Source organism: Triticum aestivum, chromosome 4B (assembly GCF_018294505.1).
Source record: "Triticum aestivum cultivar Chinese Spring chromosome 4B, IWGSC CS RefSeq v2.1, whole genome shotgun sequence".
Classification (NCBI taxonomy): Eukaryota; Viridiplantae; Streptophyta; class Magnoliopsida; order Poales; family Poaceae; genus Triticum; species Triticum aestivum.
Genome location: NC_057804.1, coordinates 278,080,402 through 278,093,679, shown reverse-complemented (window position 1 = coordinate 278,093,679; position 13,278 = coordinate 278,080,402). Strand labels below are relative to the sequence as shown.

The following is a 13,278-nucleotide window of genomic DNA, read 5'->3' as shown; positions in this document are numbered from 1 at the left end:
AAGCACTCTTATATTTTTTTAAAGAGCGAGTACCATTTTTCAAGTTGAATATATTTTTAGGTAACCTATATCTTTCTTACCCTTCACTATTGTTGGTACCAAATTTTTCCATGTGCATGATCCCACCCAAATATATACGATGCAACATCACAGCCTTCTATTGCAGTTATAATGATTACCATCAAGAGATGTGGACACTAGCTTCAAGAGGAGCATTTGGTTATATAACCCAGATACAAGCAAATCAAAGTCATTAATTTTGCTGACAAGGAAAGTAAAACAGATCGAGGCTCCAGTTATTAAGATGGCACTTAGAGTAGGCCTTCACATTCACCTCTCCTTTCTAACTGGCATTTGCTCAGTATGATGATGGAAACCACAAGGCCGTGTACATAATAAAAGTTGCAAAAGGGCGAAAGGAAACTTCCAAAAGGGCAGGAGGATGAATAGGTTGATGACAATGACGAGATGGAGCAATTGTGATAAGTGGCGAAACATAATCTTATTACCCCGTTGCAACGCACGGGCTCTTTTGCTAGTTGCTAGTTGCTAGTAATAATAAAGTAAATTAGGTTTCTGTCGTACGTCATAAAAAATACCCTCGAAGTTGGTAAGAATTACCCGCCAATGCCACCCGTAAGTTAAATAAAAAAAACGATTAGTTTTCTTCCAAATTCGTCGTCGTTATCAGCTGTTATATAAAGGTGATACTGCATGCATAGCAGAAACTCTGAGATGGCGCAGTGGCGCAAGCCTTTCAGTCCCACCGCGGACACCAAGGTTCGAATCCCAGGTTCTACTAATTTTCCCAACCATTTTTGTCACGCACCTCCCTTCCCCACCCAATTTTCCCAGCCATTTTTGTCACGCACCTCCCTTCCCCACCCAGTGTGCGTTCATGGCCCGGCCCGGAGGGCGTGACGCCTATGTTTTTTTTCTTTTTCTTTTTATTGCATTTTGTCTTTTGTCTTTTTTTTCTCATTTCTTTTTTTTGTGTTTTTCCTTCTTTAAATTAATTTGAGATTTTCCAAATTTCAAAACATTGCAAAAAATTTAAATCATGTTCGAGAAATCATAAAATATTTGTGATTTCAAAAATGTGTGGGACATCATAAAAAATTCGCAATTTTAAAAATATTAGTGATTTTAGAAGAGTGTTTGCAAATTCTTAAAAAAAATCAAAATTTCGAAAAAAATGACAGGAAATAAAACTATGTTCATGATTTTGAAAAAAAATCGTGTATTCAAAACAAATTCATGAATATGACAAAAATGTCCACGAAATTTTAGAAAATATTGAAAAACTCAAAAAATTTGCAAGTTTGTGGTCGATGAGATTTGTTTTAAAAGTTTAAAAGTGTGTCGTGCAATGGCAAGCTCATTGCCTTGGGATTTATCATGTCGACTACATTGCGATCACGTGGATATCGCATATGTCAAGGTATTGAGTCATGCTTATTTGGCTAGAGTGTAATTCTTTATCCTCAAGTTCTGCAAATATTTCCCCTCTTTTTGTGATGCACCTCCCCTCCCCCAGTGCGTGTTCATGGGCCGGCACGCAGGGCGTGACTCCCCTATTTTTTTTCATTTCATCTTTGTATTTTTCTTTTATTTTCTCATTTCTTTTTTTTTGTTTTCTCCTTTTTAAATTAATTTGATATTTTCAAATTTCAAAACATTGCAAATTTTGAAAAACATGTTTGAGAAATCATAAAATGTTTATGAATTCAGAAATGTGTGTGAAATCATAAAATTTTCGCAGTTTCAATAAATATTAGAATTTACAAAACTGTTCGCAAATTATAAAACATGTTCGCAACATCGCGAGTCACTGTGTTAAAATAGAGAACGCTCATATGTCAGGGTATTGAGTCAAACTTATTTGGCTAGCATGTAAATTTTTCTCTCCCGTTGCAACGCACGGACATGTTTGCTAGTTAATATAATAAAGCTCTCACAAAAAAAATATAAAGGTCTCTATTAGCCTGAAAAAAAAAGGTCCGAAACGAGAGCCCCTAAAACCGAATCGAATCGAATCACTTAACTTTCCCGTTTTAACGTTAGGAACCCCCTACGGAACGGAACCGCCAATAACTCGGCACGCAATGCCGACGGACCCGACCCGCCCATCGATATGGATAGATAAAAATTGGCCGGGAGCCCCCTGGGGATCAATCCTAATCGCTTGCCGACCCTCGACAGCACAGTCTAACCTGTCGCGCCGCTGCCGTATCATTGGTGGTCGCCGCGGCGCCGCCTATTATATTTGCCCCTTCGATTTCCTTTCTGCCTTCTTTTTCTCTCCGCGACGCAACAACGCCAACGTTTTGGTTCCTTCCTTCCTTCCTTGCCTGCTATCCACGCCCGCCGATCCCACACGGAACGATGGTCGACACCAGGCGGAGCGCCGCGGCCAAGCGCCCCTCGGACGACGACGACAAGGGCTCGCCGCCGCCGCCGTCTCCGTCCGACCAGGCGCCGGGGGCCGAGGCCCAGTCGTCGGGCGCTCGCAGGCCCGGCAAGCGCGCCAAGGTCCGGATCTCCCCCCTGCATGCGCCGCGCTCGCCTTGATCCGCCCTTGCTCATCACACGACGCTCTTCTTCTTCGCAGGCTACGGCGCCCGAGGAGGATACCACCAAGACGGCCGCGCCGGCGACAGATGCGGCGGCTATCGCCACCGGTCCGCCGGTCGCACCGCCGGACACCACCGGCCTCCAGGCGCTCACCGGCGCCATGGACAGGCTGGAGGCCTTCCTGAGGTCAGGGGACGCGGCGTCGAATTCGGACGGTACGAGCCTAACCTTTTGGATTCTGGTGGCGCCCAAAGACGTCCCTTTTCGGCCGGGGCCTTTGGGTCTGATGATTTTTCTCGCTTGCGCAGGGCATAAGCGTGGCGCCGCTGACAAAGATTTATCTGCAATGTTGAAGAGGGCCAAGGATTTGTCTGCCAAGGCCACATCCAACAAACGCCAGGGCGCACTGGGCAGCAGGCGCCAGGAGCCCTGGTGCAGACTAATCTCACAGTATGCCACGGTGCGTCTTCTTTCTCATCAAATCGAATTGCTTTGACTTCCCCTTTTTCTCTATGCACTTAGAATACTTTTGCCAATACCATCATCAGCACTTCTCTGTTTATACAAAACGCCTGCTGTTAAACCTCGTTGTCTTCCCTCTCAGAATAGTTGTTTTGGCAAACAATCTTTTTGGTGAAAGCATTTCATTTCAGTCTGAAGTGTGTACTTCTACACTGTTACACGAAACCCTTGATTTTCCAACCAACATGTTTGCTGAATTGCTCGCTCCTTTTTCATCACGTTGGGATGTATTCAGCATCTCATAGAAATATTTCTCTTCAGTGTCCTGGTCCTGCGTCCTGAATTGAGATATATTTATACAATTCTTTGCTACTAGTAGAGACATACAATGTTGGATTATGGGGAATTTGCAATCAGATAACTTGTCGAACACCATGCTTACTGTTCGGGGCATTGTGTTTTTGCTACTTCTTGAGCTTTGGTGTCAATCTTTTAAATTTTTTTGGTTTGGAAGTAGTGATCATTGACTTATATTGTACAATTTTACATAACTGTGATTCAAGTCTAACCTTCAAGGTTAATTGCCTAAATATTTGTATTTCATTATTTTGATTAGAAGAGACTACATAATACTTAACAAATTCATCACATACTAGCAGCTCTTCATTTAGTTGACTGCATTTCTATCCGTTTTGCAGGATCCTTCCCTTCCTATTCATTCCTCCTATTTTACTGTTGGTTATGGAGCACAATATGATTTGAGACTGGGCGAGTCATCTACTAGCTCACTTGTTTGTAAACTGAAGCTTGCTACTAAGGTATAAATTTTCTTGGAAAATTTAGGAGTTCCAGTGTTATGCACTTGGTTTACCTCCTATTTACCCCTTTTTTTATGTTGACCTTTTGATATCAGCGAGGTGCTCTACTTGAAATACACGAGCCCAAAGTTGTTCGTGTAAATGGCAAGGCTTTGGACAAGAATGCTAAAGTTACCTTAAATGGAGGGGATGAAATTGTCTTCAGTTCACCTTTGAGGCATGCTTACGTATCCTTTTTTTTATTGCCTGCCGTCTATATGCAGCATAGGTTGCTGGTTCTGTTTGTGGTCTACACTGATGAAGGAGCTTTGGTTCTATTGTTCAGTTGAAGTAGTATGCAATGGTTAGGCAAATAAAGTTGTTGCTGTTTGAAGTCCTTAATTAATGTGATGATAGATATTTCAGCAACACCAGCAGGACAAATCAAGCACTTCAGCGTTTTCCTCTACTTGCAGTAGTATCCATCAGGGGCAACATTCACTTATCAAAGATATTCAAGATCATCTGTCATCTAAAGGACCCAAATTACCATCCTTTTACTTTGGTAAAAGCCGACCTCCATTGACTCCATTGATGCCTATTGGTGAGACTAATGTATTTTATTTTAAATTTGCACTTTATTGTGGTAAAAAGGCTGCTAAGGTAAATCACCTTTTGCAGGATCATCAGCGGATCCAGATATATTTGGTAGTTTCTGTAAAACAAGGGAGGACCAGTCTAACTCTGAAGAAAGTACACAGTCTGCCCGGTCTCAACTATCAAAGGAGGATCTAAAAAATGCAACACATGATGCTAGTGACATATCTGAGTCATTTGATAATTTTCCATATTATCTAAGGTAAATTCTTATAATATCTTGTAAATATACTTAGTTATTACATGTGATATTGGTCTGTCCTCATCTGGGGTATGGAGTTGGTAAATATATGTCTTATGTGCATCATAATTTTGAACATGTGATAAGATGCTCGGTGTTCAGCATATGTTGCTCCTATTCCCTCTAAGTATTACTAATTGCATGATCAATTAGGATACCTGGATAATCTGTATGATGATCTCTTTGTTAGCGATCACAGATGTAATGTGTTGGTTTAATTTTGTTCCATGATTAAGAACAGTGTCCTGATACTAGTTGTCTTTGCAGTGAGGATACCAAATGTGCTCTTCTGTCATCAGCATTTGTGCATTTACAACGCAAAGACTATATTGAGTTTACCAGACACATTTCTTCTCTCGGCCAACGAGCATTGCTATCCGGTCTGGCAGGTATCTACCGTGCACTTGTTGTAAGCTTGGTATTGTATTGTAGCTTTGCTAATTTTACAAAGATCTGTACAAGTATATTAAGTGCAGCAACCTATCTTTACAGGGACTGAGATCTACCAACAATATCTGGTGAAGGCACTTGCAAAACATTTTGGTGCAAGGTTGCTCACAGTCGATTCTTCAATGCTGTTCAGTGTAAGCTTCTTAGCAATTACCCACGTTTCCTTATCGACATTACTGTTTGTTCTCTGTTTTCTTTATCAACTTATCGACATAAATGGTTTGCTCATCTTCCTGTAGTTCGTTTTGCAAAAAAGACAAAAAAACCTTGCTTTTGTGTGATTCTAGACCATAAGAGTAGTCTGTATTTTGTTTGGTAATATATTTAACTAATTGAGAAACTCAAAACATATATTTCTTGTTTCAGGGGCAGACTTCCAAGGAATTAGAGTCATACAAAAAAGGTAAGCACGTTGATATTTTGCAATATTTTGTAGGCTATCGTCTTTTTTTGGTGCAAGTGTATGGCTGATCAGTAGTATCAATGATACTCTGGAATGTGGTTCAAATGTTTTGGTATATCTGTAAAAATAAATGTCATTGATAATCTGATTTTTGTTCAGGTGATAGAGTGAGGTACATTGGTTCATTACTGCCGACAAACGTTATCCTTGACGGACATAGGTATTCATTGTCTTGGCACTATTTGCACTTCCTGCAACTATTTGCAGTCATTCTATTTTGAATGAAATTGTTTGATTTTTTGGTTTTCAACGAACAAAATAAAGAGGGTGCTATTTTTTGGATTTGTCTACTGTCTTTCGTTGCTTCCTGAGGTTTATGAAGATGTGGATGTCTCGCCCTGGGAAAGCATACAAACTTCTCATTGTTGTTATTACCTGCAACTTAATGTCCTATAATGCTGCCTCTGGCTGATGTTAGATTGTTTGATCTGTAGTCCTCCAGAATTTGGCTCGCTAGGTCAAATATGTCTTCCTTTCGAAGAAAATAGATCATCAAAGGTTGGTGTAAGGTTTGATGAACAAATCCCAGGAGGTATTGATCTTGGAGGCAGTTGTGAAGTTGATCATGGCTTGTTTTGTCCAGGTTAGTCATTGGTGTGTTCATTTTTTTCTAAAGCAATGACGATAAAGTGAGTGTTTGCTAGTTGTGCTTAAATTTTATGGTTACTGCAACAGTGAAGTTCAGTACAGTTCACTTGCTTATTTGAATTCCAATCTACTGTCATTTCAGTTGATTCTTTATGCCTCGACAGTCCAGGATGGGAAAATAGATCCAAGCACCCATTTGATGTGATCATTCAGGTATGTACATCTATGCATTAATTTAACCATGATCTGCATCAATGTTATTTTTGCTTTCCTTATTAACTGTGTGTGTTCCACAGTATATCTCTGAAGAAATACAGCATGGTCCTATGGTCCTATTTCTGAAAGACACAGAAAAAATATGTGGGAATAATGATTCCTATTATGGTCTGAAGAGCAAGCTCGAACATTTCCCGGCAGGTGTTTTTATTGTTGGTTCTCATATCCAGCCTGACAGTCGCAAAGAGAAGGTACTGTTTGTAGAGTTTGTTTATTGTGATCTATGAATGCTCTTTCTAAATCTTTTGCGTGGTTAACTTGTCACTTATAGCTAACAGAGATACTTGTACATGCAGGCAAATGCGGGGTCTCTTTTCCTTTCAAAGTTCCCTTATAGCCAAGCAATTCTTGACCTTGCATTGCAGGTAGCTTCTAATTGTACTGTACCAAATATTACCATTTGTTGCGAAAATAGTTTATGTTTATGACCTATATTAGTTTCTTCAGAACTTCAATTAGCTAGCAACAGGGGTGCAATCAACGTTTTGACGTCATTTCAATTTCCCTTGGGTAGTTTCGCAGCCAAACTGTAGTTCTACTTTGTACCCTACCTGCTTAGCTAACTCATGACTAATGGCTATCCTGCACACACACACATTCATTTCCCTCATCATCTCACATATAACACTAAAACACACCTATATTAGTTAACTGTGTTGGAAATAATGTTTCTCTTCGGGAATTCCTTTCGCAGGAAATATGTGGGACCTCAGTTCAACCTTGGACCAATTTTTTTTCCTTTTTATGTATCTTCCTTTGGCATTGTCAGGCCAGATTTTTTCTGTGGGTTGCACATTTGACAATTAATACACATAATTTTATAGTCTTGCATGATGGTTTCATACCATCACAAATCCAACATTAAGTTTTAAATTTGCCAATAGTACCATACAAGTGGACCAATAGTATCTTCCTTTGGCATTGTCAGGCCAGATTTTTTCTGTGGGTTGCACATTTGACAATTAATACACATAATTTATAGTCTTGCATGATGGTTTCATACCATCACAAATCCAACATTAAGTTTGAAATTTGCCAATAGTACCATACAAGTGGACCCATGGGTTGCGTTTCAAGATGATGAATAGTGGATGCCTGAAGGGCTGATTCCTCGGAAGTTCTTCAAAATTTTGGGTGTGCCGGTGGATACACAGCATTCCCCTAGTAAGCCTTCTCCTTTTCCGGTGTCATTTATTGGCATAGGACACAACAATCCTAACAGTAATACGTAAACCTACGAAGAAGATACTTAGCCCTTTTTTACGAGTCTGTTAGTGTTTGGTTCCCAGCCACAGTCTGTCACGCCTAACGTTGTGGGCACAAGTGACACTATTTCTTAGGTATGTGTTCCTGACCACAGCTGTGGCTTGCCACTTTATTACTCATGTAGTGCATGTGTCATACATATAACCTTTTGCCAACTTTTGCTACACTTGTGCCTCCATTATTGCCAGCGACACTTTTGTGGCGAACTAGTGCGACATCATGCATTTAGGAACAGCGTTTTTTTTAAAATTCTCTGTGGCTTCTTTTGTAGATCTTTTCCATCATTTGACTTCTAGTTGTTAAAAAAACTAGGCGACGTGCACGTTATGATTTCAGAAGTCTTCATTCTCCACCACATTGGTGCATTCTTGTTACAAACTGACACAAGGAAATGCAGGACTTGGACCGGGTACATGATAAAAGTAAGGAAATGTCAAAGGGGATGAGGCATCTAACAAAGATTTTCCCAAATAAAGTGACGATCCAACCACCACAAGTATGTTACTCGAGTTAATCTGAAAGAATAGTTCATCTCGTGTGTAGTCCCTTCTGTTATCTTAACATCTGGAAGAACTGTTTACAGGATGAAGTTGAGCTTTCACGGTGGAACCAGATGTTAGATCAAGATATCAAAATTCTTAAAGCAAATGATAACACTTCAAAAATACGCTCTGTAAGTCACAGTTCTAAAAACATTTCTCACCTAAGAATGTTTGCAATTATTTGTTTACGAGTATACTCTGTTGCTTTCATTAAGTGTTCTGGGTACTGTTTATCTTTCTTTAATCTGTTGTTTTGTGTGAGCTAGTATTGTTGGTGTTTTGTAAATTATAAATAAAGATAAGCATATAGCGCCGTTCTTGGCTTTGACATCTGTTCATGTTGCATACCTTGAAGCTTATGGTGCCGTGCTATTTTATTATTCTTATTCATCTCTAGATTTGTGTCAAAGCATGTAACAGTTTCAGAAATTCTGTGAGTAACTAGAGAAATATAGCTTCTCTTTTACCATCTACCGGGAGCTAAGCAAGTGGGTGTGTTTTGATAGGATTATCATTGACTTTGCTATAATGTTTCCAGTTTACTCTGTTGCTTTCATTAAATGTTCTGGGTTTATCTTTCTTTAATCTGTTGTTTTGTTTGAGATAGTACTGTTTGTGTTTTGCAAATTATAAATAAAGATAAGCATATAGCGCCGGTCTTGGCTTTGACATCTGTTCATGTTGCATACCTTGAAGCTTATGGTGCTGTGCTATTTTATTATTCTTATTCATCTCTAGATTTGTGTCAAAGCATGTAACAGTTTCAGAAATTCTGTGAGTAACTAGAGAAATATAGCTTCTCTTTTACCATCTACCGGGAGCTAAGCAAGTGGGTGTGTTTTGATAGGATTATCATTGACTTTGCTATAATGTTTCCAGTTTGGTTACTAAATGGACTCGTCACTCCCATGAACTTATTTGTTATTCTTAATTAGAATTTTATTGGTTTTGTTAATATCCGTCTGCAATTCCTTTCAGTTTCTAATGCGGATTGGCTTGGAATGCTCTGATCTTGAGACAATATGTGTCAAGGATCGCACCCTTACAAATGAGTGTGAGTAGCATTTCTACTCAAGTTTCTGCCAAGTTACAATTTTGTCCAATTGCATGATGTGTTCATTATGTTTATTTTTCAGGTATTGATACGATAGTTGGTTTTGCTTTGAGCCATCAACTAAAGCACTTAACAGCTACAAACCCTGACCCTTCAATTGATTTGCAGTTTTCCCTATCTAGTGAAAGGTCCCCCATCTATTTTTTTGTTTTCCACCAAGTTGACTACACAATTTATTCGGGTCCCTCATGAACTTAATCATTTAACCTTTATTGACCATTCCAGTCTGAAGCATGGAGTTGATATGTTGGTAAGTATCCAGTCTGGCCCTAAGACCAGCAACAAAAGGAAGTCACTTAAGGTATGCCTTCTTTTAGTATATCCCCTTTCTTAAGCATTTGTACTGTTTTATGCATACTGTTCATGAAGGGACAGGCCTGGCGCAGTGGTGAGGTACTCTCCCCACTTGTGCCAAGAGGTCCTGAGTTCAACGAAACCTCTCTGCATTGCACTGTGCAGGGGTAAGGCTTGCCTTGTATAATCCTTCCCCAGACTCCACCTGATGTGGGAGCTTCTAGTAGCTGAGAAGAAACTATCGCTGATTATGCTACAGTGCTATAACTATATGAAATCATTACAAATGAATAGAGCTAACTATTCTTTCCAACAATGACAGGACATTACTATGGAAAACGAATTTGAAAAGAAGCTTCTTGCCGATGTTATCCCTCCAGATGAAATAGGAGTTACATTTGAGGACATCGGAGCACTCGAAAGTGTCAAGGAAACTCTGAAGGAGTTAGTGATGCTGCCCTTGCAAAGGCCTGAATTGTTTTCCAAAGGACAACTTATGAAGGTATATATTATTTATATACTTTATTAAAAGCTGTTTGAAAAAAATGGTGTTTCTTGGTAAAGATTCTGTTTTGAAGTCAAATATTAATGAAACGCCAAAACTTTACCAAGAAATACTAAAAAAGCAGGCTCTTAGGAACTTTTTTTTTTAGATATGCTATATAGTATCAACGTATTACTTGTCTTGCCTTTTGTCATTTAATATAAAAACTAGCAAGTGAAGCAAGTTTATTCTCTTGGTGGCCAGTTGATCATAACTTAAAGTTTATGCCTTTCACCTTTTGGTTTTGGGAGTTGCCCAGTAAATAAGGCACCTAATGAACATGGTGAAAGAAGTTATATATGCCAATCTGAATAGCAAAATATAGTTACCACTCCCTCCGTTCCTTTATATAAGGTGTATTTGTTTTTTCAAATATCAAATGAGTGCATGTTTCACCGAGTTTTTAGAAAAAATATATTAGTATCTCTACAACATGAAATTTAAATTTATACCATTTGATCCTTCATAAAAGGTAGTTCCATATTTTATCTACTAGGTATTGCAGATGTTTTTATTTTATTCAATAATCTTGGTCAAACATTCAAATGGTTGACTTGCATGGAAATCAATACACCTTATATTCTGGAACAGAGGGAGTATTATTTAGCAAAGTTATGATCATTTGTTCTGTTTATGAAATAGTGGAACCTTTTATTTCTAAGCTGACTATTGTTACTTTTGTTATGCTAGCCATGTAAAGGAATATTACTTTTTGGTCCGCCTGGTACGGGGAAGACGATGCTTGCAAAAGCTGTGGCAACAGAGGCTGGTGCTAATTTCATAAACATATCAATGTCAAGTATATCCTCAAAGGTATTCCATTTGATAGGATTGGCTGATGTCTTGCTTTATTTCTGCATTCCGGGTGTTTGCGTCATCAGCTCTAAATGACCTGTTGTTGCAGTGGTTTGGTGAAGGAGAGAAGTACGTGAAAGCTGTGTTTTCACTGGCAAGCAAAATTGCTCCAAGTGTCATTTTCGTAGATGAGGTAATGCAACTGTGACTATTCAATATAGATAATTTTGTTGCACTGTATGGGTACATACTTGCTAAGTTTGTTGTTAATCCTGAAGGGCGCTGCTTATTTTCTTGCCGTTTTTACATTTTTTAGGTTGATGGCATGTTGGGTAGACGTGAGAACCCTGGAGAGCATGAAGCCATGCGCAAGATGAAAAACGAGTTTATGGTGAACTGGGATGGGCTAAGAACAAAAGATAAAGGACGCGTATTAGTCCTTGCTGCGACTAATAGGCCATTTGACCTTGATGAAGCTGTTATTAGGAGGCTTCCAAGGAGGTGATTTTTCAGTTCTTTCTTAGGATTCATATTCTGATACTCTGAGAAATTATAGTTTATTGACTGATCATTTTATGGAAATTGTTTTCTTTAGGTTGATGGTGAATTTGCCTGATGCATCAAATAGAAGAAAGATTATTAGCGTCATACTAGCCAAAGAAGATTTGGCAGATGACCTTGATCTTGAAGCCATTGCTAACTTGACGGAAGGATACTCGGGCAGTGATCTTAAGGTATTGTACTACTATAATGAGTCCTGCGGCAAACACGTTTCTTTTCTATTCCCACCGTTCCTAAATATTTGTCTTTTTAGAGATTTCAAATGGACTATCACATACGGATGCATATAGACATATTTTAGAGTGTAGATTAACTCATTTTGCTCCGTATGTAGTCACTTGTTGAAATCTCTAGAAAGACAAATATTTAGGAACGGAGGGAGTACTATGCTCATGCTCTTTTGCAATTACTTTTCAGAATCTTTGTGTGACTGCTGCTCATCTTCCTATTAGAGAGCTCCTTGAAAAGGAGAAAAAGGTTACTTCTATCCCCCCAAACTTGTATAGTTTCTTTGTTATGTAGCGTTATTATGGTTGTATATATCCCCCTCCGTTCCAAAATATAGGGTGTAGTTTGACTGTCCGTACTTGACCTTTGACCATAAACCTCTGATGCAGTATTAATGCATAGCCTATTCATTATTGGACTAATTATTGGTCAAATCTTGAATCTGTACGTCCAAAACTATGCCTTATATTTTGCAAAAGAGGTACTCCCTCCGTCCCAAAATAAATGTCTCAACTTGACACTTATTTTGGGACAGAGGAAGTAGTATATAGATTAGTAATGAAATCAATGGAACATGGCCATCTTCTGTATTTATATTTGACAGTGATGGATGATGTGAAATGGATTTGACCTTTTGTGTGTCCGCTTGCAGGAGAGAGCTTTGGCAGAAGCAGAAAGCAGGCCATTGCCCCAATCGTGTTCTAGCAATGATGTCCGTGCCTTGAGAATAAGTGATTTCAAACATGCACATGAACAGGTAAGTTATTGTGACTATGAGTTTGTGCTGTGGGTCGGTAGCTGTGCTGTATCATGCTAAGTATTTTTAAACCCTGATATAGAAGAAAGAAATTGTGCTGCCTGATAGAATGTCCTGACCTTGTATGTCACTTGGTTGTAGGTTTGTGCAAGTGTATCTTGTGATTCAACGAATATGAATGAGCTTGTTCAGTGGAATGATGTCTACGGAGAAGGTGGGTCGAGGAAAACGACAACGCTAAGCTACTTCATGTAGCGATGTTGAGAGCATGTACATACATGATAAACGTTAGCACAGAGCAATGGCTGCGATTGGAGGGGGGCTACAGCAAAAAGAAGTGTAGGCATCAGATCAAGAAGGGACCGTCACAGTGAGAGCAACGGAGGGATGCAAATCTGGTTGATGCCTTGTGGCAGGTCAACAAGAGCACAGCAGACATGGCCTGCTCCAGCGCATCACCATCCAAAGGAGATAGATTTGTATTTGTAGCAGTCGGGCCGGCCATCGTTTTTCGTCGGTTTATTATTGAGAATCTTTGTTTAGATTGCAAGTTGTAGAGCCTGTGCAAGTGTACAGTATGAATGAGAATCAGGCCAGGTCAATTAACTTGTTATTGTGGTCAGTTCAGGGAAATATTCATTTTATTTTATTAACCAGAAGATTAATTCA

At 39.2% G+C, this 13,278-nt stretch overlaps 1 protein-coding gene across 1 annotated transcript; it reads left to right on the top strand.

The window, feature by feature from the left end:
- Positions 1 to 2,236: 2,236 nt before the first annotated feature.
- On the top strand, positions 2,237 to 13,278 carry LOC123091986 (uncharacterized). Its single transcript, XM_044513624.1, has 28 exons — positions 2,237 to 2,532; positions 2,612 to 2,789; positions 2,883 to 3,034; positions 3,735 to 3,854; positions 3,950 to 4,081; positions 4,251 to 4,437; positions 4,515 to 4,692; positions 4,999 to 5,120; positions 5,224 to 5,315; positions 5,548 to 5,584; positions 5,744 to 5,804; positions 6,079 to 6,227; positions 6,375 to 6,445; positions 6,529 to 6,699; positions 6,805 to 6,873; positions 8,172 to 8,270; positions 8,358 to 8,447; positions 9,295 to 9,370; positions 9,453 to 9,558; positions 9,656 to 9,731; positions 10,047 to 10,226; positions 10,959 to 11,081; positions 11,173 to 11,256; positions 11,380 to 11,564; positions 11,659 to 11,797; positions 12,042 to 12,101; positions 12,505 to 12,609; positions 12,751 to 13,278. The coding sequence occupies exons 1-28, from the start codon at positions 2,386 to 2,388 to the stop codon at positions 12,862 to 12,864; spliced, it is 3,303 nt and encodes a 1,100-aa protein (XP_044369559.1). The 5' UTR covers positions 2,237 to 2,385; the 3' UTR covers positions 12,865 to 13,278.

Bases quoted from the DNA above. Each gene is read 5' to 3' on its own strand.
- LOC123091986 (XM_044513624.1), top strand. From the start codon at position 2,386: ATGGTCGACACCAGGCGGAGCGCCGCGGCCAAGCGCCCCTCGGACGAC. The intron at 4,693-4,998 runs GTAAATTCTTAT...TTGTCTTTGCAG, and splicing joins AATTTTCCATATTATCTAAG to TGAGGATACCAAATGTGCTC. The intron at 5,316-5,547 runs GTAAGCTTCTTA...TTCTTGTTTCAG, and splicing joins ATTCTTCAATGCTGTTCAGT to GGGCAGACTTCCAAGGAATT.